Here is a 24,534-nt window from a genome sequence, read left to right as displayed (position 1 = left end):
CTCCCTGTACTGGGTAGAATGAGGTAATGACACTAGACTGGGAGGAGGGTCCCAGATCAAATTTACACTAGGGGCAGGCAACTGCAAAGCCACCAACTATAAAAACACTATACCAACAGGGAGGGAGGGTAGGGAAACAACCAGCAGAAATGTTACTCACAGCTGAAAAGCAGCAGTGAGCCTTTAAATGAAAGTTTTAAACAGCTAAAGGAGCCACTAGAAAAAAAAAAAGAGTTTAACTGCAACAAGTTATCATAAACAAACAACCCAACAGATGCTTAATAAGAGTGGACAATTTCCAGTTAATACCTCACACACAGTGAAACTAGCTAGAAAAAATACACAGTACACAAAGTGCTATAAACAACAAAGAAATAAAGAACAAAATAAACAAAAAACAGGATACTTAATGTTATATATTGTAGCTCCGAGTTTGCTGAGTGTCCTTCCTTCGATCAGCTCACTTGTGAGATATAGAAGAATTTTTTGACTACAGTTGTTATATGGTGATCGAAGGAGAGGAAGCAACTGAACCATGTGCCCATGTCTCTGATCACGGACTCACTGGAGAGTGGGGTACCACTGATACAGTAGGAAGTATGAATTGCTGTTTTCCAAAGGAGATTATACTGCATTTCTTAGCATTCAAATTAGAGCTTAGTGTACTACGCATTAATGCAGGTTAGCTCCGTTTGAAGGGTATTACCATTATTGGTTTATGTAACAAAAAATATTAATACTTAAACAATACCAATTATCAGATTTTGCCATAAAAGGGTACATATTTAATAACTCCTCCTTAATGCCAGCTTTAGACTGCACAAAATGTCACCTTCTTGCAAGCCTTTACTGAATTTGAGCACATGATGCAAACTTTTAACAGCATTCCAACTGCTTTTTGTTATCCGCTGTGGACATTCATAGAACATAATGTCAGACCTCCCCTTAGCACTCTCACTGAAGACTGAGCAGCTGTCTAAAGCATACAAAGATAGTTACTCTAAGTAACAGGAGGTGGTGCAGGCAAGAGAGTTTTCCACAAAGATTTCTGCTCCTTAGATACTGCCAATTAATGCTGCAAAAGGTTCAACATCCCCGTATTTTAAAACTCTGGACACTTAAATTTCTCATCTTCGAGTAATTCTGGATAACTCTGCGTTATCACCACCAAGGACAAATTAGAAGACATAATCTGATCTGCCTTGTTTCCTGTAATACAAGTCTGACCCATATAGGTTTACACTGACAATTTAAACAGTTGGAATACTTAGTGACAGTTCATTTCTGCCACATATGTCTAGAAGTTACAGAAACGAAGCAGTTCTGAGGTCATACATATAAGCATGGCACTGTATATGTCACACTGGTATATAACATGGTTGTTGACGCCTTATGTGAAGTCAAATGATCTGGCATTCCAACACACGCATTTATATTTCCTACCACTGTGCATGAAACAAACATTCTGATAAAACTGGCTAGTATTTTAGGACAGACAATGAAGAAACACATCACAATAAAATAAAAAGTCTGTCACCATTGTTTTACTAGCCTAAGAAAAAAGTAGCAAACGGAATAAAACAATTTCAGTACATTTCACCAGTCACAGGTCACCTCACATTCAGTCCACCCTGACATAGTACATTCAGCTTGGCAACTGGCATGCAGGCAAGGTGTCCAATAGTGCTTTCTGTGCTGATCAAGGTTTAAAGAATGGATCAGACATCAGAATGACAGCTGGGGAGGATTCTGTGGACAAAAGTCAGTGTGCCTGTTCTAAGTGGAGGATGTGGAGTCTTATCACTTTCCTTATTACCCTACAGGAAAGTAGGGCATCACGTAAACTGTGATTTATGAAGACAAGCTGATCTTCCATGCACTTCAGAAATGAAGAAGCATGCAAGACCAAGAACCCGAGGACCTAGAATGGCTGTGCCTCAGAAAAAAGAAACTTGAGATATCCTCAATGAAAATAAATAATTCCAGCTGGTTACATAACAAAAAACCCCATCACCCACAACTCTTACTCCCTGAAAAAAATGAATGGTGCGACTGATTGTGTGAATGGCACTAGATGGCAAAACAAAGAAGAAAAACTGCACCTACTAGAAAGCACTATGCATTAACTAGTGAGCCAAACCACCAACCATTTTCAAAATTTGCCCTACCTGTTTATTTTTAACTGCTCATTGAAGTATGCTATACTTCCCAGCCCCAACTTATTTTTCCATTTATCTGCATTCAGAAAACAGAAAGTTTAACTGCCCGGACATGCAAGAATTTAAATCAATGTTCACTTCTACCAGAATGCTCACTAACTTCGATAACAGAACATCTTATATAGAACTAGAAGTGGTTCTATTATTTCTGCACTATAAAAGAGAACATAGACTGTCCTGTCTAAATGGTGTGAAGAGAATGGAATTCTGTGTCATCAGCAAGAAACACTACAAGAAAACAACAAAAATTCAGTAATTTAGTATAAAAGAATCACAACTTAGCAAATTACTGTATCCTATACCTAGTTACTCTCAAAGAACTAAATGCAAATTGAACATTTTTATGCTGACCAAAACAGCATAGCAACTTAAAATATATTTTGTTCTGTATAATATAATGTCGATTTTTCAGAGAGCACCTACAATATGTAATATAATCTTAGCACGAAATGCAATGGAATAAAAAATGCAGTCACCTGTAACAAGATTTGCTGGAATTCTGTCCGTCAGGAAATCAACTACAAGAATTCGACTTGTAACAAACTGGACACCTCCCTGTGTGTAGACATCATATCGGTCATTGCTGCTAATTTCATTTGTAATAATCTTGGGTAAATGGGAAACCCCTTCTGAGCGTAGCTGTTCAATGAAATATTCCTGAAATGAAAGTAGTACAGCTGAGTGAGCTAATTGTCATAACAGGCGCATTCATTTTTATCATTTTGTTACTTAGAAATGGGCTGTGGCCTCCAGTGCCTCACAGCACTATCATACACTTGGACACAGTGTGTCAGACTGTTAGCTCTAACAATCTTCAGTTCTCAAGTTCTCCTAGATGAAACCTTGACAGATAATTACAAACATTCAATAACAAAAATGAGACAAGGAATCCCCATACTAGGTCTATTAAATAGCAGCGTACATATCAGTAGTCAGGTTCTGCCAGCCACTCAGCTACAGAGATGTTGCCACTCTTAGCAAGTTCCTGCTATATAAAAATGGTTGTTACACCTGGATTCAAGAACGCATCTTGCTGCAAAAACTTTGTATAACCAGCACTACTACAAAGTACCTCAACAGCCACTACACTATTAGCAACACACAAAGTCTACAAATATGCATTCAGCTTAGAAATGTTAAATTCATCTCACCAACCTTCCTAAAATACACCAACACAAAACATTATGACTACAATATGCAAAATAAATATGGCAATGGTTTAAGGAAGTCAACACTGAAAAACTGATTCATACTGTTTCTATATGCACTTCGCACAGCTATAATATGCAACTTCATATGGCGTCACTATAATCATTACAATTTGTTTACTGAAAAGCTATGCACTGAGAAAAATGGAAGAACCCAATGCGCATGCCTTGAAAGATGGCTGTGGGGAACAGACTAAAGATGGACAAAGAATCAAGCTTGAAAAGTCTAGTAAACAAGCACATTATAGAAAAAGCCACTGTTACTCAAATATCTTAGGCCAATATTCCTCAAATAAAGGATAGTGAAGCCGAAGCCCCCCATGCTGAAAAAAGCATTGACGGGTTCCGGACAGGATTTACCTACAGAATCTTAATTAATACAAGAGGCAACCAAACTGTAAAGAGTTTGCTTGGTGCTCAATTTATTCCAAGTAAAGGGTGCAGAAAATTGAGCAAACAGTTCTAGAGGTGCAAACAAAACAAGTTGGCTTATTGGATTTATCAGGTGTAAAGTGTACTCAACAGCATCCCAAGGAGAATAAAAAGAAGGAAGCTGGATCTTTTGATTTAAGTCAGTATCAGGAAAAAAAACTGGTAGGACTGACTCATGGAAGTACGTATTTTGGAGTTGCACCAATTACCAGACTAGAAATTTCCGATGCAAAATGTACTATGTACAATGATATCCTCCTCATTGGAGTTAACTCCTATGATACTACTCTCTAGATTTGATAAATCAGTACACTTTGACTAGTAGAAGACTAAGAAATGGAACAGCAGAGCCCCCTCTTCAATTCTCAAGACATTTATCTAATAATAGATGACATGGTGGCAGGGGACAGATCTTTCAACTGCCCAAATTTGGAGAAACATTCTTATTTACAGGACTAATTTAAGATGCCCCTATTTTTGGAGGCATGTCCCTGTTTTCAGGCTTGATTTACCCCTTAACACAATTTTCTACCCTCCTCCCATCACAGGTGATTTTTGAACCTTTCTTGCACTTAGAAAACAATAGAAGACAACTCTACGTGACCAAGATACTAGTGGCAACAGCAATTTAAAGAGGACACGCATCTTACAACTCCTTTTTGTGAGCTTTGTACAGTAGAATTTTGCAATACAGTTAGTCTACAGATTTTACATTTTTTTTGGTAATGTGCTTATATTTTTCCATCATTTTTGTCACACTGTTTCTAAAACATGTTTCTGAGTAGCATTTCACAGTCCTACCAGAAATGGGAGGAGTTGTGTGCTACTTGGTATTCAAATGTTAATTTGCAATCCAAACTTTTGGTTTGGAATCTCTCATTTTTCAAGTGCCTTTGTTCCCATTTTCAATGTCTGCAGGTTGAGAGATATGGCTGGGGAGGGGGAAGGGACTAATCACACATGACAGACGTACTTATGGACATGGTCCCCTTGACTCAACAATCAGAGACTAGATATGCAGCACAGTACTCAATGGGGGCCACTCGGTACAAGATTTATGATGGCTCCAGGAAATTATTTTCCCCATTTCAGAGTTTACTTGGTGTTGGGTAGGGATGGACCTTTGTTCTAGAGACTTTGTATTAGTACAAAGCTAATTAAGACAATATAGTAATAAAGTAAAGTTAATCACGGTGTGTAAACTAGGTAAATAACTGAAGGTGTGCACTTTGCTTACAATTCTACTGTTGTGAACATGTAACTATTAGCATTTATTTGATGTTCATTACAAGTATAAGTAGATGTTCATCTACTAAATACCTATTTTTAAAAGAAAAAGCACAATCAGAAACAAAGGCTAGTAGAAAAGGCTACCTTAACCTTATAGAAAGCCATATAAATGTTCTGAACACACAAATACTTGTACCTTGAAAATTCTTATGATGAAAGTGAATGGCTGAAAGCTACACCACCTTGAAGGTAAATAATTTACGGAACCAGAAAAAGCAGGCTCAAAGACTGGCATGGTCAACTTCTTCAGCACAAAGTTGAAATCACATGAAATTGTAACATAAAACAGTGACTAAAAATCTTTCTCACCAGATAAATATATATGAGAATCTCCAAGGAAGGCAAACCAACATCACCTAGACAGAACGGTAAAAAAGCCCAAGGGCAGCAATTGAGATGGGCTTTTCAGCACAGCAGAGAATAAAATATAAATTGGCCTTACATTATTAGCTTTATACCAAAAGGAAAAAAACCTAGTACAAGACTTTCTTAGCCTCCTGAAGGCCCCAGACTACTTGGGATGCAAAACTGCTTCCCTTAAGGGACCAAAATATCAGCTTCCAGGTCAAAAAGCAGAAAGTAAAAACAATGGTGCAACAGCAGGTTGTCTTGTTGAATGAGATATTCTCCCAGTGTAAGGAAAGGAAATTAAGTTGCACTCTCTAGAATAGGGAGATAAGGTTGCCTTAGTTAATTAGGTGCACTCAGGATTATGTGAAAAGTTTTATTCTGTTGCTTTTGAACACAGCTCTATGAGACAAAGGAAACAGATAAAAGGAATAAAAGATTCCACTTCCATTGTCATTTGTTTATCTGAATGCCTTATCTAAAACTACAGAAGTTAAGCTACACAATGGGGGCAGACGGGTCCTACTCTAGAAACCCCTACGTGAACAAGTGTGTGAGAGAGAGAGAGAAAGAGAAAAAGCGAATCTAAAAAAGTAACCTAATGAAATTACAATAACTGTAACTGTAGTTCTCAGAACAGTGTAACTCATTGTTAGTATGGGGGAATATACCAAGTTTAAGGTTACTATACATCTGGAGTGATTTTTGGAGTTAGTAATATATAAAAAACGGGGAGGTTCAATCCACCACATAGAGTATATACGGTACAACACAAGGGGTGTTAAAGCAAGTTTCTTAACCTGGTGTGTTTTATTTGTCTGAATCATGGTTTACTTTTCAAAAGTGATGATAATAGTGAAATGGTCCTCATTCTGCATCATCCATATGGTCGCCAACAGGTGATTCACAATGGTCAAACAAACGATGGCCACAGACTGGGCAATTGTCCTAAAATTTGATCAAGTGTCCATGAATTGTACATTCCTGTCCAATCTGCCAAAAACATGAGAAATGAATGATAAATTAAATCATACTGTGACTTTAAGATTTCTTAATGTGATATTTTAAGCCCAGATATTTTTATACAGCTCTAAAAGAGTTATACAATACCATCTGACATAAGATGCTAAATGGATTAATAAAAATTACAGAGGATTTTAGGAGCACATAAATGTGCTACGTAATTAAACTAAAAGAGATGAATTACAGTGACATATTAGAAGATACTATAAGGAATTATGGAACGGAAAGGGGAAAGAACAGTTGTGTATATAAACTTACCATAACAGCAGACACTCAGAATAAATAACTGCTGTAGTAGCCTAAGCCATTTGGCTTATATCCTGCCCAGAATATGACCATAAGCCAGATTTCAAAGTTTCAGAACACCTTTCACATGCCCTACCTGCCAGTGGCTTGAGCAAAGCCGCATAAAGAGAGTAGTGTGGGTGCCAAAACTTCACTGTTTTTACCTAAAGAAGGGAGGTTATAGTCCTTATAGGAAAAATTCTATGAAAACAAAATGCAAAAGTTAAGGAATATGCAATTACATACACAAGGGTATATAAAATCCATCCACACCCTGGCAACACATTAAAAGCAAAACTAACTGAGAAGGAGGGAGGGGCCAGCTACTGCAACAGTAATCTATTAATACACACATTATTAAATTACATTTACATACACACCTAGATTATGTTCAACATTACATCACTGTTGCAGTAGCCTAAACTAACTGGGTAGATTATAACACCTTAGGAACATATAGGGAGGAGGAGGGAAGAATTCAATAACCCAGAAGCCCCTGGAGAATGGTCCTAGCACAGTCTGTTCTGGACATGGAAAAAATCCAGTTTCCAAAGCTTTGTGAAAGCATATACAGAGGACCAAGTTGCAGCTTCTAGAATGCATCACTTTCCAAAAAGGCCACAGAAAGGGAAATGACCTGGCAGAGTGACCTTCAACCGAGCCTGAAAGAAGCTTGTTATGGTGAAAATAGAAAAAAGTAGTGGCATGAGACAACAGTCTAGAAATTGTCTGTTCTGACACTCATGTTCCTTTTTTTCTTACCTTCATATGACACAAACAGCTTACTAACTTTCCTGAAGGATTTTGTTCTGTCCAAGTAGTATCCAAGCTGCTTGTGGGCATCCTAAGTGTGTAGGATTCTTTCTCCCTTGATTTTAGGTTCTGGAAAGAATACAGGGAGATTAACAGAATACCTCTAGGTAAACTCTGAAACTACGCATAAAAGAAGCATTTGTTCTCAAAGAAACCCTGTCCTTGTGGAAAATGAGGTAGGGTTAACTCACTATTAGAGCTTGTAACTCAGATTCTCTTCTAGCAGAAATCAGCACAATAAGTAACATGGTTTTCTCAAGTAAAAAAAAATGTAAAGAAATGGTTTAAATGGAAGTGTTAGCTTTTCAAGCAGAAAGTTAAGTTCCCAAGGAGCAGCCAGCCACCTGTTTTCTGTATAAACCTTGGCTCTAGATGACCATCACTGCTGAAGTGACATCCCAACCCCCTGTGTAAAAATGGGAAAAGTGGTGGTGAAAGATGGATGGATATGTAAAACTCCTTTCAAAAGGTGCTGGACTTGAGGACATGTAGAATGGGGGAGGGTCTCAGGATAGATAAACTGAAATGACTGAAAGATGAATCTTGACAGAGAAGTAAGAAAGGCCAGGGGATAATTACTCGCATAAATAATCTAGAACCAGAGGCATACAAGGCTTAAATGAGTTCTGGTTCTTAGCAGAGCACCAACTAGAAAATCTCACACTTACAAATATATTATTTTCTAAGAGCAGTTTTTTAGCCTAATTTAGTACTTAAGAAAAAAAGTGCCTAAAGGATATTAAAAGTTCTTATATTATCCAGACAGTCAGCTGAGCTGTCTTCAGGCTGGGGATTATCAAACAACTACGCACTGTGCGAGTAAATCCAACCTGTGGGGAAGTTTGTGACAGCTGTCCTTAGTTAATTACAAAAGGAAGGATCACTGTTGTCTGGGTCAAAAGGGAGTCACCACCACTATCTTTTGAGCGTCCCTATTTATCTTTAGAAGAACCCTTGGTATTAGTGGAAAGAGTGGAACAACATACAGGAACATTCTTATTCATGGGAATAAGAAGGCATCAGTCTTTCATGGCCATTTGTACAGAATCTTTGAGCAGAAGAGCATCACTTATTTAACTGTCTGTTTTGAAAGGAGACAAATAGATCTATTTGAGGTATTCCCTACAGTTGGGTCAGTTCCGGGTAGACACCGTGGTATAATTTCCATTCACGAGGGTCTGTCTTCATCCCATTTAGCTTGCCTACTACAATATTTTGCACTGATGGAATGCATGCAGAATGACGAGTCAAACTGAGCTGAGTTGCCACCTCCCAGGCCATCATGGCAAGTATGTAAATCTGGTATTCTTGTTGTGGGATAACTTGAAGAGGTCCTGGGATCTGAGATAATTTAAGGCTTTCAAACCATTAACCACATCTGTCTGGCAGTGGTGTCTCTGTCTGTCCCGCTTGTTCTAGAGACCTTGAATCTCGGGTACATCTTTCTTTCCAGACTTGGACAGAACAAAATCCTTCAGGAAAGCTGATCAGCTAAGTGTGCTGTATGAAGTTAAAGAAAAAAGGAAAACCAGTGTCAAAGCAAACATTTCTAAATGGTTGACTTATGCCACACTTTTCAGTACAGCCACCCAAGCAATGTCTGAAGCATCTTTTGTTACAGACTGAAGAGGAGACCTGGGTTGATAGAGAGAGAAAACTGGTCCATCCACCAAAACATCTCCCTTCTCACAAACCCCAACACTGGAATCTGAAAAAGATAAGCTGATACTAAGTACCTGGGGTACTACTGAATTCTTCATGTGAATCTGACTGAGGGAATCATGATAAATACTAGAAGCCACAAAACCCAGAATCTTGAGAAATGCCTTGGTAAATGCCAGTAACTGGTTGGAAAAGCTCAGGAAAATTTCTTTGTACAGTTCTAACATGTCAAGTAGAAGAAAAGTTTTTCCTAGGAAATACGGAGAAGACATCCCAGTGAAACTATTCTATGTGAAGAGATGAGAGAGGATTTCTGTAAGTTCACTTACAAGCTCCAGACTGAGGAGTTTCTCGACATGTCAGAGAATCCTAACAACAGGAAAAAACAATCACCCAAATGTGGAAAAATGTGAGTGGCTTGTAGTAGAGACCAGCTGGCATAATGGTTAAGGTCTTAAGACTCCCATGCACAAGGTATAAGATTTGATTCTGACCTTCGGTTGATGCCTGTATGAAGTTTACGTGTTCTCCTTGTCTCTCTGTGGTCCTCCTACCTCTCAAAAAACATGCAGAGTCTTTCCACCTCAAACTCGCCCACAAATGGAGTAGTGAAGCACAGACTCTAGATGGTGACTATAAGGTAAAGAGTTGTATTGAGTTACTTTGGGCATCAGCTGTGGAGAACATGAATCATAGACTGTGAACCGTGCTAACCACCCAGTGATGTAAAAATTAGCACTAGGAGATTCAATTATGTTGAGTAATGCCAAACGGGGATGGGTATTTACCAGTAATAAGTGGGTTGAAGACCAAACCTACACCAGAAAAAAAGAGGGAAATTGAAAAAAAAAAAATGAATCAGGCTAGGAAGGAACACTGGCTGGCTAACAACAGGATAAGAGAGGAGTTGCAATAGCAAAGAATAAGACATCAGAGGCACTCCACAAGTTTCTAGAAAGTGACTCGGTAGATGGCACAAAGAAACTATCAGGTTGTAAGTCAAAGAAAGAAAGATAAAGAAGACAGTCAAACACCCTTCATAACGGATGCCAGCAACAACATGCTCAACAGTCCATGGGACATCAAAGGCAGATGACAGGAGTACCTCCATCAACTTTTCAATGCAGAAAACCTCACGGAAGCTGTACTGCCCTAGACATGGCCAATGACGAATGAGTGTGAGGAACCCACCCTAGAAGTAGTAAGAATAGCACAAAGGAAAACTGAAGTCAGGGAAAAGCAGCCGGCTCAGATAAAGTCACAGCAGGCATGATCAAGATGTTGGGTAAGATGGGGAGAAATGGCTCCTGAGGGTACTCACAGATGTACCCCAGATGACTGGAGAATATGCATACTAGTGTCAATGTACAAGAACAAAGACAACAGCCATAACTCTGGGCAGTACAGATGTATCAAGATTGTGCCACACTTTCTATCCAGGGTGATTGCAGCGAATACGCAAAGTACAAGAAAGATGGAAGATGAGCAGTTTGGATTCAAATCAGGATGCAGAACAACTGGCACAATGTCTGCAGTGAGACAGATAATGGCAAATAAGCTAGAGATAAGAACAGTCCAACTGAGCAACCTGAAGAGAGCGTATGACAAGGTTCCAATAAAGCTGACTTGGACAGTCCTGTGGTGGCTTGAATTCCCAGAAAAATTGGCAGAATTAGTGCAGGCTATGTACAAGGACCTAATGACTCATGTACTCATAGTATCACAGAGGGGTTCCCAGTGGGACTGGGTGTGTATCAAGTTCATTTCTTGGTCCACTGCTGTTCATACTGGTGATGGACTACTTTAACAAACATATTGGAAAGGACAAGTCAACAAAGCTGCTGTATGTAGACAATGCGGCATTACAGGCAGACTGAGGAAGAACTTCAGCAAAGGATAGGGGAATGGAATGCAAAACTGAAGGTTCATGAGATGAAAATGGGTATAGATAAGACTGTTACAATGGCAGCAAATTAGAGAAATCAGAAGAAGCTGAGAACAGACATAGAGGGGAAAACAGTGGAACGGGTTAACATCTTCAGTTATCTGGGAGGGGTTGTTGAGGAGAAGAGAAGTCTGAATGAAGAAATCAAAGCTACAAATCAGAAGGGCTGCAGCCAATTAGTACAGTGTGTCAGGGGTACTGTATTACAGAATAATGCCAAAGAAACAGAAAGTAAGGTGTACAAAACAGTGGTAAGAACAGTGCTATACATACAGTATGCTACAGAAACCTGGGCAGTAAAGGCAGAGCAGTTGAGGAAGCTAGAGGTGAATGGAGATGAATTGCCCAAGACAATTGGTAGGATGCATATTATGAGACAGGTGAAAGAATAAAGACATCAGAGTAGAAGCAGAAATGAAAGTAGCTCCAATTGCAGAGGAGGTAAAAATGAATTCTGCAGCTCAGGCACATGTGCAGAAGACAGTCTGGGGAAGAAAATTTAGGCTAGACAGGAAGAAGGCAAAAGAGGAAACAAGGGTGTCCAGCAAAGAAGTGGATGGATTGTGTGAGAGAAGACCTGCAACAATCAGGAATGTCTGGCGAAGAAGGTAGGAGAGAGGCAATAAATCAAGAGAGATGGATACAGCTGACATGGCACCCCAACCCCATACAGAAAATGGGATAAAGGTTCATTTTGATGATGATGCGAATGTCTTGAAGTCTGGATTACTAGAATCAGACATTTTGTAAATAACCTTGCTGCAGTAGATAGACCAAAGATTAGGACAGACTGCTGATAATGTAAGCCAGATACAGAAAATCTTAAGAAACTTATAAAATCTTTGCCAACTGGAATGTGATGGTAAAAATCCTTTACTCTAAGATGTCTAAGATTGGCCTCAAGTTCCCACTTTCTTAGGCACCAGAAAGATCCTTGGATAAAAAACATTTGCCTATCTGATCCGAGTGCAATAGTTCCATCACCCCGACACAACATTTGCTCCAAAACTGGAGGAACCAGGGATGTTTGGTTTACAGAATAAGGAGGAATCCCTGGTAAAGGAAGAAGAGACTCCTACTGTCATATGTACTTCTGTGTTGGATTATTTTCAGAACCCATTTGTCTGAGATAACCTGATGCCACTGGGAAAGATGCAGACCAAGACTGAGGGATAGATTGCCACGGTGGGAGGAGGTGAGGGGGGCTACCCCCTAATTGCAGTCATCCCTATTGGCAGAATCTCCTTTATGTATTCCTTTGTTGGCTCAGCTCTTATTATACTTTCTGCTATTTTATTAATACACTATTATGTAGGACTGCTATTATTTTCCTTAAGGATCTATACCCCACACACACACGCACACACTTCATCATGCCTTTCCATGTTGAATTGCAGCTTTCTGTTTGTGTTATATACAATAGCCTTAACCGTGTAGCTCTAAAACATCCCTTCAAATCAGGTAATTCTAAACATACTTATTCTACTGAAGTATCAGATTCTCTAGATTTTTTTTAATACTAGGGTTACAACACAGGGGTTTATTATTGAATTTGGTATTGTTTTGTCTACAGAGAGATACACCTCAATGCATGGTTTGTGGTGGGCACAAAAATTGTCCACAAATGTGGCAGCATGCGAGATGGAGTTATCAAGGTGACAAAGGTGCTTAAATTTCATCACGTCATCAGTTAGCTGGATTACATTTGCTTTAGTCTCTGAAGACAGAAGAGTTTTGTGGTAAGTCAGATTATACCCTCATAGTAAGTGTTACAGATTTGACCAGTGACACAATAATTTTAGGTGTTGAAACAGAGTGGATTATTGGTGAGTATTAGGCTGAATATTTTTTAATCCCTAGCTGGGACTTGAACCATTTGGTCTAAGGAGCTAGGATTAATGAAGTGTAGGAATCTTTGTGCATATTTACTTGAGGTGGCATATTTTACCAGTTAAGAAAGGGATAGTTGAAGTATCCCAAAAGAACAGCATTAGGGAGGTATATTGGTTTGTGCAGATACCCTTCACAGGCTGCAGGTGACATTGAGGGGCTACTGTAGTTGGCTATGATATGGTATGGAGTTCTATTTACCATGAAAATTGTACGGAGGAGTTAAAGGTTGCTGTCCTGGCTTACAAGTCTGGAGGTAAGATGGCTTCTTAAGAATACAGACATACCCCCTCAAGTAATACCGTCATTTTCCACATTGGGTCTAAAAGAGTGGTAGGCACTGAAACCCTAAACTGTGGAGATCCTATTGCTGCTTAGGCTTCTAGCATTGAGCAGTGCTACCTTTACACAGTTTTGATTTCAACTGGCTAGGTTGGTAATTTAAGGTGACCGAGTTTGGCTAAAAAAAGGCACTGTGGAGAGGAAAAGCACTGGCCAGTGTACAGAAGCCATGAAGACAGAGGTACAAGAAATTCCTAGCAAAGCAGTCATGGCTGTTGATCACTTCCTTCCAAGCTGATATACATGGGATCCCTTCAGGCAACACCAAAAGTTAAGCGAATAATTGAAATTGGTTATCTTTTGTTTAAAATTGAGGCATCATTCTTGGTGATGGCAGGACACTGCTCAATTGGTAGTTTCACATCAATTTCACATTCACATTTTCAGATCTCTATTGTGTCCCTTTTCATATGATACAAGGACGTATGCCTCAAGCAAAACCATAGCTGGCTATGGTAGTGCCCTGTGCCCCTCAACTATAAGTTTAGGAATCAAAAAAAAAAAAAGTTTGCCATCTGGCTGCTCAATTCAGCTGAAGATAGAAATAAAAACATAAATAAACTATAGCAAGCAGTTTACAACATTTCAGGCAAAGTGGCTTGCTACAATTTATACCATATGAAGCGCTTTAGCACTCCAGAACAGCAGTATCAAAATTAATTTCTATTCCAGTATTTAGTAACACCTTGCGTCTAGGGCAGCTTCCTCCTTTGTCTCACCTTTACTACACTACTGGCCTCAATTTAGTCTCTGCCATATGCACAGTGATCATGTGATATGGGTACTTAGGATGAATGGCGGTGAAAGGACTTGAAGGCCCTAGACACATTGTGAATCTTGGCACCTGACTAGCAGCTAACAGTCAAATTTGTCATTGCTTATCCAGGTCAGTGGTTACAGAGGTGTGGGGACTTGTCCTCCCCCTGCAAGAAATAGTGATTTTTGCATTTTTTTTTGATTTGCTGAATAAATTTTTGTTTTCAGCTTAAATACTCATTGGTTTGTCAGTTGATATTTGGAAGATTCAACCGTTTAAAATATAATTATTTTAACATACAAGCAATATTATTTTACTGACAGATACGGAATCAACATTTAATTACTATCTAATAACTCTGTGTATATACCTGTCAAGTGTAATCATTCTGGGCAAGAATCATACATACTTAGGTTTGTTTGTGTCTTTCAGCTTTTCCAGGTTAGGGGTCACCACAGCGGAACTCCGGTCCGCTAATTTTTGGCAGTTGATTTTTACGTACCGGCTTGCCAGGCCTGATGCACAACCTTCAACGAAGGTACACCCATTCACGCATGTCTCCACGCAGAAGACGCTCTAGCCGAGAATCGAACCGGACAGCATCTTACTGTGAGGCGACAATGCTACCGCAGCACCACCACCGCGGTAATCATACATACTTAGGTACTGACTTTAAATCTTGTTAACATGAAAACATTAGCTTTCTTCTGGGACTCTATCTCAAGTCCTCCACCACTACTTACTGATATAACTGTCTCTGGACTAACAAGTGTCTCCAGGCAGAATGTGTTATTTTTCCTTAAAGCCTTCTTTTCCTTCATCTAGAACACCCTAGTTCCAAATACTGATCCATACTTAGCCCAGAGACACTGATACCAGCATGGAATTGCTGGAGGTCTTGGCCTCAAGTCCTAAGCAAGAGCTCAGGTGTAGCCCAGGTTACATTCAAAATGGAACAAAAAGTTAATACAAAAGGGTCTCAAAAAAAGAATGAGTGAGAGAGAGAGATAAGTACAAATTTTACATCATGATAAGGTGTACATTTTACAAGTAGAAAAGAAGAATTGTGAGAAGCAAGATTAGCCTTGGAAATTGTAGGAGATAACACAGGTTTTTAATAGGAAATTGTAGGCGTAACACAAGTTTTTAATTGGAAATTGTAGGCAGTAACACAGGTTTTTAATTGGAAATTCTAGGCGGTTTTTAATTGGAAATTGTAGGCAGTAACACAGGTTTTTAAATGACAAAGACATGTAGTAGTTCTATATAGGAGACAGAGAAAGAGTGAACAAGGAGATGGAAAGCTATGGACATATTTACAGTTAGAAGACACAGAGGCATTTGAAAGAACAGTGACATAAATGTGGTGACATGTGGGGAAATTGACCTACTGCTGAGCAGTGATTACTAATCCTTCTCTGCATATGTGTGTGCGTTTGTGAGTAATTTGGCTTTATCACTAAGTTAGGGGATCCCTAGCTAAAAGGAAAAAAGGCTTTTAAGGGAAAACACAACTAAATATCAGGAAGCTCTTGTTAGTTCAGAAACAGCAATGCCAGGATGGAATGCTGAAGGACTTGGGCTCAAGCCCTAATTAACAGCTAATACTTCACTTCGAGTTTAAAAGAAGTAAGGGTAGGCAGGCCGCAGTACAGCAAACTAAATTTACTACTACAGATTTCCAAATGATTTAATCCATGTCAACTCACATTTTTGAAGTGTTATATGTGTGTGTGTATATATCTATATATATATATATATATATATATATATATATATATATATATAGATATAGATAGATATAGATATATACATAGCTCTCCAAATGCATGAGGCTTGGGGAGTTGCCTATAATGCAGCAAGACACTGCACTGTGGGCGGGTATTGCAGAAATGTGCTGATGCATTGCATTTCATGACATTGCGCCACAAGCTCCAGTACATTTTTTGTGGTACCAAAGAAGGCTATTGCACAGTTGGCCAATACAGAGGATTCTGACAAACTTGGTAAATACCAGACTTAAATTGCTGGAACCTGTGTTCTGAGAGACTGCCTTACTGACTATCTGCAAATATACAGAGCTGAGTATATTTTTTTGGTTATAGAGTTTGTTAATTGTTGCTTAGATCTCTGCTGAAACTGTTGTCTCACTGTTCTGAGAGACTGATCTGCAAATATACAGAGCTGAGTATATTTTTTTGGTTTTAAAGTTTGTACTGTTAGTTGTTGCTTAGATCTCTGTTGAAACTGTTTTCCCCACACACCCAATTTTTGGTTTGTAGTTTAAATTTGGTGGCTTTTGCAGTTCCCCGCCCCACTCTAGATTTGATCTGGGACACTCCCCTAGTCCCATCTCTTTACCACATTCTACCTAATGAACTCTTTCTTTTAGTCCTTTTTAATTTAATTGCATTTTTTAAACTGTGTTTGGTCTAATATTGCTACATACGCAAGTGGGCTAGCTTGCACTGCATGTGAATTGCTTTTAGTACTGTTTTTGCTACGTTGCTGTAAAAAAAAAACTGTAAGCCTGTTTCCTACCTTTCCTGTAACTAGTTTTCCAGATACAGATTTGCTGTATCCAGGACTGTATGTAAGTTTCTGAGCCCCCCAAGCCTTTCTGTGTTGGAGGGAAGCCTTCTAGCTTATGATGGGAGTGGTAAGCACTAGGTAACCTGTCTACCGCATAAGGAGTGGTTCTGGCCCAGAAATTGTAGTTATTGGCCGTTTGGACAATCTTCCATCTCTCTCAACTTTCTAATTTGAAAGCCTGCATTTGCCCTTGTTTCTGTCCTGTAACTCGTCTAGTGTAGATACAGATTCTTAGTTTTAGCACTTAAATTTGCTTATTCATGCTCAGCACTTGTTCAGAGCTTGTAAGCAGTAAATAAGCTACTAATTACTATAGCACTCAATCTTCCTCATTACCTAGAGGAAAACAGTTTTTGTACTTACTTTTCTCACTTGCTTAGAGAAAAACAGCTCTTGTACTCACTTTCCTCACTTATCTAGAGGAAAATAGTTTTTTATTCTGGCATGTCCAAGGGTCAGCTCCCAGTGTTCTCTCCTATCTATCTGATGAATCTGGGCATCTTGAGGCAATGTAGAAATTGCCTCATGTACACAGACAACCCTCTCCTCCTACCACCCAACACTACAACCTATGAGAGATGCACTTATCTAGCCAAATTGGAGGTCTCTCTCCAACCAAGACTGTACTTGACAGTCATGAGGAGAAGGTAAACATTTGCACCACACTCATCACATAGTCTCACTAAATCTACACCACCAAAATCCACACATAGTAACACAAAAACATTTGTGGAGGCTCTAAATAATAATCTGCCTAAGGAACAGAGACCTCCAAAACAGAAACGCAAGCAACCTCCATCCCCCAACACAACCCAAATGACATACAGCCCACAGACTCAGTGTGCCACTCAAACACAGCCAATAAGGCAAAACAACGTAGCCAACACACTAGTCATAGGTGACTCTATAGTCAGGCACAATGATGTCCCACTCACCAGGCTAAACAAGGAGAAGGTTACTGTCAGCTGCCTGTCGGGTGCCAGGATCCGCCACATAACCCATGCACTCAGGTCACTCCACAAGTACAAATATGACTCTGTCATTGTCCATGTTAGTGTGAATGACCTGAGACGTACCTCCCTGGACTACATGAAAAGAGACATGGAAGAGCTCTCCGATCTTTTAGCAGAGGCAGGTAAGACCCTAGCCCTGAGTAGCATTCTGCCATCGCCCAGAATGACACCGCAGTACAAGGACAAAATGATTGACTTCAACAACTGGCTAAGCTTCTGGTGTCATTCTAAGGGGATCCAGTATCTGTCTGCTTGGGATGACATAGTCGAAAGACCACAATGCTTTGCCACAGATGGTCTGCACCTGTCACCCCTTGGATTCCGGACGCTGGCTAAGACTCTTGCTGCCCCTATAGTGCCTTTTTTAGGCAGGGTTCAAATAAATTCACCACCATAACAGGAACAGGCAAGCAAAAACTGAGGGTAATGCTACTCAATGCTAGAAGTAAACTACCAGTTAACCAGACATCAAGCAACAACCAGGAAAAAAATATCGAAGAAATACTGAACCACCTGAGGCACGAGAAAGTGGCTGCAGTCAGCATCAGCAGAGATCTTTGTACCCAGGAAAATAAAATCTACCACTGCTTCTACTTCTTTCCAATCTGTTTTTAATGAATTGATAGGGCAGAATTGCTTACGTTAGTTTAGTATTTTTTTATGTTGAGCGGCAAGTCAGCTTCTACATTTTTGCCTTCATCAACCAGATGGAAACAGTACGCCATTGGACTGGCTTTGTTCTTTTCCCTGCTGTGGGCCTGTTGATCTAAGGAGTTACTACCTTATTTCATTCTGGATTTATTTATTTTTCTGCCTGAAGGGAGATGAAGGTTCAAAATTGTGAAAATACTTTCCTTTTCTTCAGTGGTCTACGCTACATGCTTGGGTTACATCACTGCTGTATAAGCTGGAAGCGAGTGACTGAAAACCGGCCTGGTATACAGTTATATTCCTGAGACCTAAATATTTCTGAAGTTGGGTGAATGGTGTATTTTCTTAGCACTTGGATTCGTTTGTATTCATTGAATAAGTCTCCACACTAAGTATGAGCCTTAAGGATGCTGACTGCAAACAAAAGCGGTTACTTTGTCTTTTGTACAGTCAAAGGAAATAATAACAGGGGTAAACTAATAGACCCTTTATGGCATGATTGTGAACTTTATAAAGGTTTCTGCCTTTATTCATTTAACGATTCCACTACAAAGTGTATTTGGTTAACTTTTGACTTCACAAGGGCGAGGTAATATGGTCTGGACAGTGTTAAAAATGAGTTGTGCATGAAAACGGCAATTATCCAGTCCGGAGATTACTATTTGGGGAGACAATAGCTTTATTTGCCCTGCTTTAATCTGCTTCATATTTATTGTATGCAACAAGTGTACAAACACTGATGTGTTAACTAGAACTGAGTGTTCCACATGGATCTAACTAGGTCGGACACTATACAACAACAAAGAACATTTTAGTACTTGAACTGATTTGAATTTGTGAATGGTACTATACGACCTGTGTATAAAATGGCAATAATCCTGCTCGTTGAATACCAATTGGGGATACAACAGCTTTATGTGTCCGGTTTCATTCAGCTTCATATATACTGTATGCAATAGACACTGAAGCGTCAACTAGAATTGAGTTGGCTATATGGTTTAACTGGGCTGGACACATATATATAACAAAGAATATCTTAGTTTCTGTACCCATTAAACTGGTTTGAATTTTTGAATGGAACTGTTAATGTGGTATTAAACGGATGGAGTGATATCCATTCAGTATTACAACGAATTTAGGGCATTTCTGCTCTAAATTGTATTTAGAAACTTTAACTACATGTAACAAATGTCTTAAGGGTTGCACTAGAAATTTTTTTTAGAAATGTGTTATGCCTTAAATTCATGTTAACAGGATGTTCACATCCATATATTAACAATTTGTCAATTAGGGGGACCTGGAATATCATATTTAAAGCCAAATCCGCCATTCAGCGGGATTTGAAACAGAGTGTATCTATACTTCATTTGTTTAGATTCGTTAGATATTAGTCTAATTGGGAATGTCTTAACCTGTACATATTTATCATTCCATGCCCGGATTATGAGCAATGTATAAAGGTGTTCATTTTCACTTTAGATAATAAAATATTAATGATCTTGTATATGTATAGCAATATTTTAAGATTTAAAAATTTGTCTAATTGTGTCTAATATACAAAGGATTTACATCAAATGACTGGGATTATAACCTGCAGCCGTATTCTGACTGGAAAATACTGTGGGCAATATGCTGAGTGTTTTCACTTTAATGGATTTTCATTTATGGGTGGCGCCCAAGTCTGTGTGCGGTTCTTTCGAAATACTGCTGCAAGGTTTTGACTCTCCATTGATGCGAAATAAAGGAATGCTGAAAATTAGATGCTGAAATCGAGAAGCCTCGGAGTAGGCCACAGATAGACCTGCAAAGTGGAATCGAGTCGTACTGCTGCAGTAATAAATTACATAGCCACGGAGCACATAAATATTTTCCTTGCACTCTACTATTTGGGTGATTTCATTGCCAAAGGTAGAGAGTTGTTCCGAAAAGCTTTGGACTGCTGTTTGGAGAGTTAAAAGGGCTTGTTTAAGCTTGTCCATGTGGATGTTAGCCTCAGCGTTTTGCTTAGCATTTGGTTTAGACGTGTCTGCAGAGGTGTGTGATCTAGCGTGAGCACTAACACTTCAAGTTTTTTGCATCTTAATTTAGTCTGCTCCTTGTAATGTTTGCAACTTTTTTGGCTAATAAGTGAGAATTGCAGACACTAAATATTGAATGGATGCCTCCCAGTGCAAAGCCTGTTAATTCTAGCACATTTATAAGTATATAAAGACTGTAGCTGTATATTTTACGGCTTTTTCTGCTCTGTGACTGTCCATTCCGTTGTCCCTGTTTTATCGGTAAAGGCTCTGGCAGAGGAAAAAGGTTACGCTCCCTTAAAAGGAACACCAACTGCTGCACTCGTCTATGCTTCTAATGATCCTGAATCAACACTACTAGTTGCATGAGCCAAAAGACTAGTGGAGGCCATAGAGTTATCTGCAGCTATTACCATAGGTGTACTCACAGGGCAAGATCCTCACAAAGTACAGTTTTGTACCTACCATAAATGTAGATGTCCGATAGATATGCAACTGCAGTCATAACATATGGGTTTGTCCTGCCTCAGGCAGCCCTCGGTCGGCCGGATTCCAAAGTCTGGATCCGACGTCGGCTGATGTCGCATTTCTCTCCGACGTCAGAGCAGCTGGAGTATATAAGCATCAGCCGACGCCATTTTCTTCAGTGTTTCTTGCCCCAGATGCCAGGTGCCCTCCAAGGAAGGCTGTAATCAAATTGGAAGACAAAAACAGGATTCCAGACAAATATGTAAGCAATAAACAGATACACCATAACAGATATCCCCAGCTAAGAGAAACAGGGATAGGAGTGGACCCAAGGCATAGAGGGGTTTATGGAGGGAGGGAAAATCTGACTGCAGTTGCATATCTATCGGACATCTACATTTATGGTAGGTACAAAACTGTACTATGTCCTTCAAGAATGCAACTGCAGTCATAACATATGGGTAGAATACCATAGCTTAGCTGGGGGAGGAGGAATGCTCCAGGAAAGAGATGGTGTGGCAATCAAACCCTGCAGGACTGCCGAAGCAAAGCCTGCTCTGGATCTGGAGTATAGAGGGAGATTGTAGTGTTTGGAGAATGTATGCACGGAGCTCCATGTAGCAGCTTCTAGAATGTCCTTTGTAGGCACCCCTCTTAAGAATGCTGTAGTGGTGGCTGTAGCTCTGGTGGAGTGTGGTCTGACATTGGCTGGAACAATCTTCCCATGGAAGGAATAACAAAATCTGATGCAATGTCCAATCCATTTTGAAATAGTCTGTTTTGAAATTGCTTTTCCTTGCACTCCAGGGGCGTAAGCTACAAGAAGTTGATCAGACTTCCTACTGGTCTTGGTTCTGTCCAGGTAGTAGCGAAGTCGTCTGTGAATGTCCAAGGTATGTAACAGTCTTTCCCCTTTGTTCTCAGGATTGGGGAGGAAAGCAGGCAGATGAATAGCTTGATTTAAAGAAACCCTAGATACCACCTTTGGCATGAAAGTAGGGTTGGTTCTTTAGGAGACCCTGTCTCTGTGAAAGATTATGAATGGTGGTATTGCCATTAGGGCCTGTAGTTCTGAAACCCTTCTTGCTGAGGTAATTGCCAACAGGAAAGCTGTCTTCCATGAGAGAAATTGTAAGTCCACTGAAGCTGCTGGCTCAAACGGAGGTAGAGTCAGTTTTTCTAGGACAAAGTTGAGGTCCCAAGCTGGCACTGGAGCCTTTCTTGGTGGCTTAATGTTCTTGATTCCCCTGAGGAATTGCCTTAGCAAAGGATGTGAAAACACAGGCGGATCAGTGTTATATCTAGCTGAAATAGCTGAAGCATGTATCTTTATGGAAGAATATGAGAGTCCATTCTGTAGCATATCTGCCAAATATTCCAGGATGAGTGGGATGTTCAATAATGATGCATCATGTCCCTTGCTGGTATTCCAAATGCTGAATCTCTTCCATTTTGCTAAGTAAACCTTTCTGGTGGATGGTCTTCGAGCTTCTGTTAATATCCGCTGAACTTCCTTGGAGAGAGATCGATTGAGGTTATTCATGGGATCTCCCAGGCTGTTAGCTGCAGTATCTGAAGGTTTGGGTGCACTGTTTTGAAGTTGTGTTGAGTCAAAAGTAGGGGCCATTGGGGAAGGGCCCACTTCTTGTTGTGACATATGCTCCGTAGTAGTGGGTACCAGTGTTGTCTTGGCCAATCTGGAGCTATTAGGATCCCCTTGGGTCTCTCTGCTTCGATCTTTAGTAATACTGTGGTCATCAGTGGCAGAGGTGGGAATGCATAGATTTTTAGGAAGTTCCAGTTGAATGAAAGAGCATCTATTTTCCAAGCTTGTGGATGGTATGTCCTTGAACAGAATTTTTGTAGATGATGGTTGAGGTGAGAGGCAAATAGGTCTACTTCTGGCCTGCCCCATGTCGAGGTGAGTTGTGTGAAGATCTTCCGATGTAACCTCCACTCGTGTGGCTCTATGAAATTCCTGCTTAGGCTGTCCGCCAGCACATTGTCTTTGCCTGGAACAAACTGGGATTGTAACTGTATGTTTAGGCTCAGAGATTTTTCCCAAAGATTCAATGTCAGTCTGCAGAGGGGGTAAGAATGGGTACCCCCTTGCTTGTTTATATACCACATCACAGTGGTGTTGTCTGTCCGTATCAGTAAATGGCCTTGCTGAAGTTGTTGTCGAAAGGCCTCGATGGCATGCATTACTGCCAGCATTTCCTTTTGGTTTATATGCAGATGTGTTTCCTTTGGAGACCATTGTCCTTGTATACATCTGCCTTCCATGTGCACCCCCCATCCAAGGTCTGAGGCGTCTGTGGTCATGGTCTGTGTTATCTGAGGTTTTTTGAATGACATACCTGTGTTTGCCTGGCTTACCGAGGCCCACCATAGGAATTCCTTTTGTAGGCATGGAATGAGCGGTATGGTTGTCTCTAAGTTGTTGCTGTGCTGAGACCATAGGCTTTTTAGGTACTATTGAAGCTTTCTCATGTGTAGTCTTGCTAATGGAACCAGGGGAATGCAGGATGCCATGTAACCCAGGGCCTGTAGGAATCTCCTTGCAATCATCTGGGTGAGTTTTGCCAAACCTTTGAAATAATGAGTTAACTTCTCTTGCTTGTCTTCTGTCAGGTAAGCCATTTGAGAGGCTGTGTCTAGACTGGCTCCTAAGAAGGTTATTTGCTGGGATGGTTGAAGTCTTGACTTTTGGAAGTTGACTGTGTATCCCAGAGCCTGAAGTAATTGTATGACATAGTTCAAGTTTTTTGTCAACATCAATTTGTCGTCCACTTGTATGAGGCAGTCGTCCAGGTACGGGTAAATTTGGATCCCCTGGAGCCTGCAATGAGCAATTACTGAAGCCAGGCATTTTGTGAATACTCTGGGTGCAGTAGATAAGCCAAATGGCAATGCTGAGAATTGATAATGCTCTGGCCCTGTAAGAAATCTGAGGTATCTTCTGCAGCTGTGTCTGATAGGGACATGCAGGTATGCCTCCTTGATGTCCAGAGTAATCAGCCAAGACCCCTTGCCCAGCATGGGAAGGAGTTGCTGTAGAGTCAGCATTTTGAACTTTGGTACTATGAGGAAAAGTGTTTAATGCGGACAAATCCAGTATTGGTCTCCATTGAGTTTCTTTTCTTGGAACAAGGAACAGTCTTGAGTAAACCCCCTGGCCTTGTTCTTGTTGTGGAACTCTTTCTATTGCTTTTATCTGAGCAAGCAGAGAAATTTGCTTGATAGCCTCTGCCCTCTGGTTTTGTGGTAGGTTTGGCATGCCTTGTTTTCTTGGTAAGGTATGAAAATGGAACCTGTAACCTTGGTCTATAATGTCCAAAATCCATTTGTCCTTTGTCAATCTGTGCCAATTGTCTGAAAACAGAGATAATTTTCCACCCAAGGGAGCTTCTATTTGCTCCTTGGTCGGCGGACGTAGAGGAAAGTCATTGAGATTGTGCCTGTGGGGCAGGGGAGACCCCTGTGTCACTTCTTTGGTTTGCTGGCTGCCATTGTCGTCCCCTGTAAGGACCTCTGTATTGTCCTCTTCCTCGGCCACGCCTGTTTTTACCCCTTTG

At 40.1% G+C, this 24,534-nt stretch overlaps 1 protein-coding gene across 1 annotated transcript in view; it reads right to left on the bottom strand.

Moving 5' to 3' along the window:
• ERCC4 (ERCC excision repair 4, endonuclease catalytic subunit) overlaps positions 1 to 24,534 on the bottom strand; it is a 516,254-nt gene that overhangs the window by 467,422 nt on the left and 24,298 nt on the right. The window contains exon 2 of the mRNA XM_044089409.1: positions 2,696 to 2,876. Within this exon, the coding sequence (XP_043945344.1) occupies positions 2,696 to 2,876 (181 nt within the window). The remainder of the gene's footprint in view (positions 1 to 2,695; positions 2,877 to 24,534) is intronic.

This window comes from Protopterus annectens, chromosome 12.part0 (assembly GCF_019279795.1).
Source record: "Protopterus annectens isolate FY-2018-M chromosome 12.part0, PAN1.0, whole genome shotgun sequence".
In the NCBI taxonomy this organism is placed as follows: Eukaryota; Metazoa; Chordata; order Ceratodontiformes; family Protopteridae; genus Protopterus; species Protopterus annectens.
Note: the sequence above shows the minus strand (reverse complement) of the source record. Positions and strands in the feature narration are given on the sequence as shown.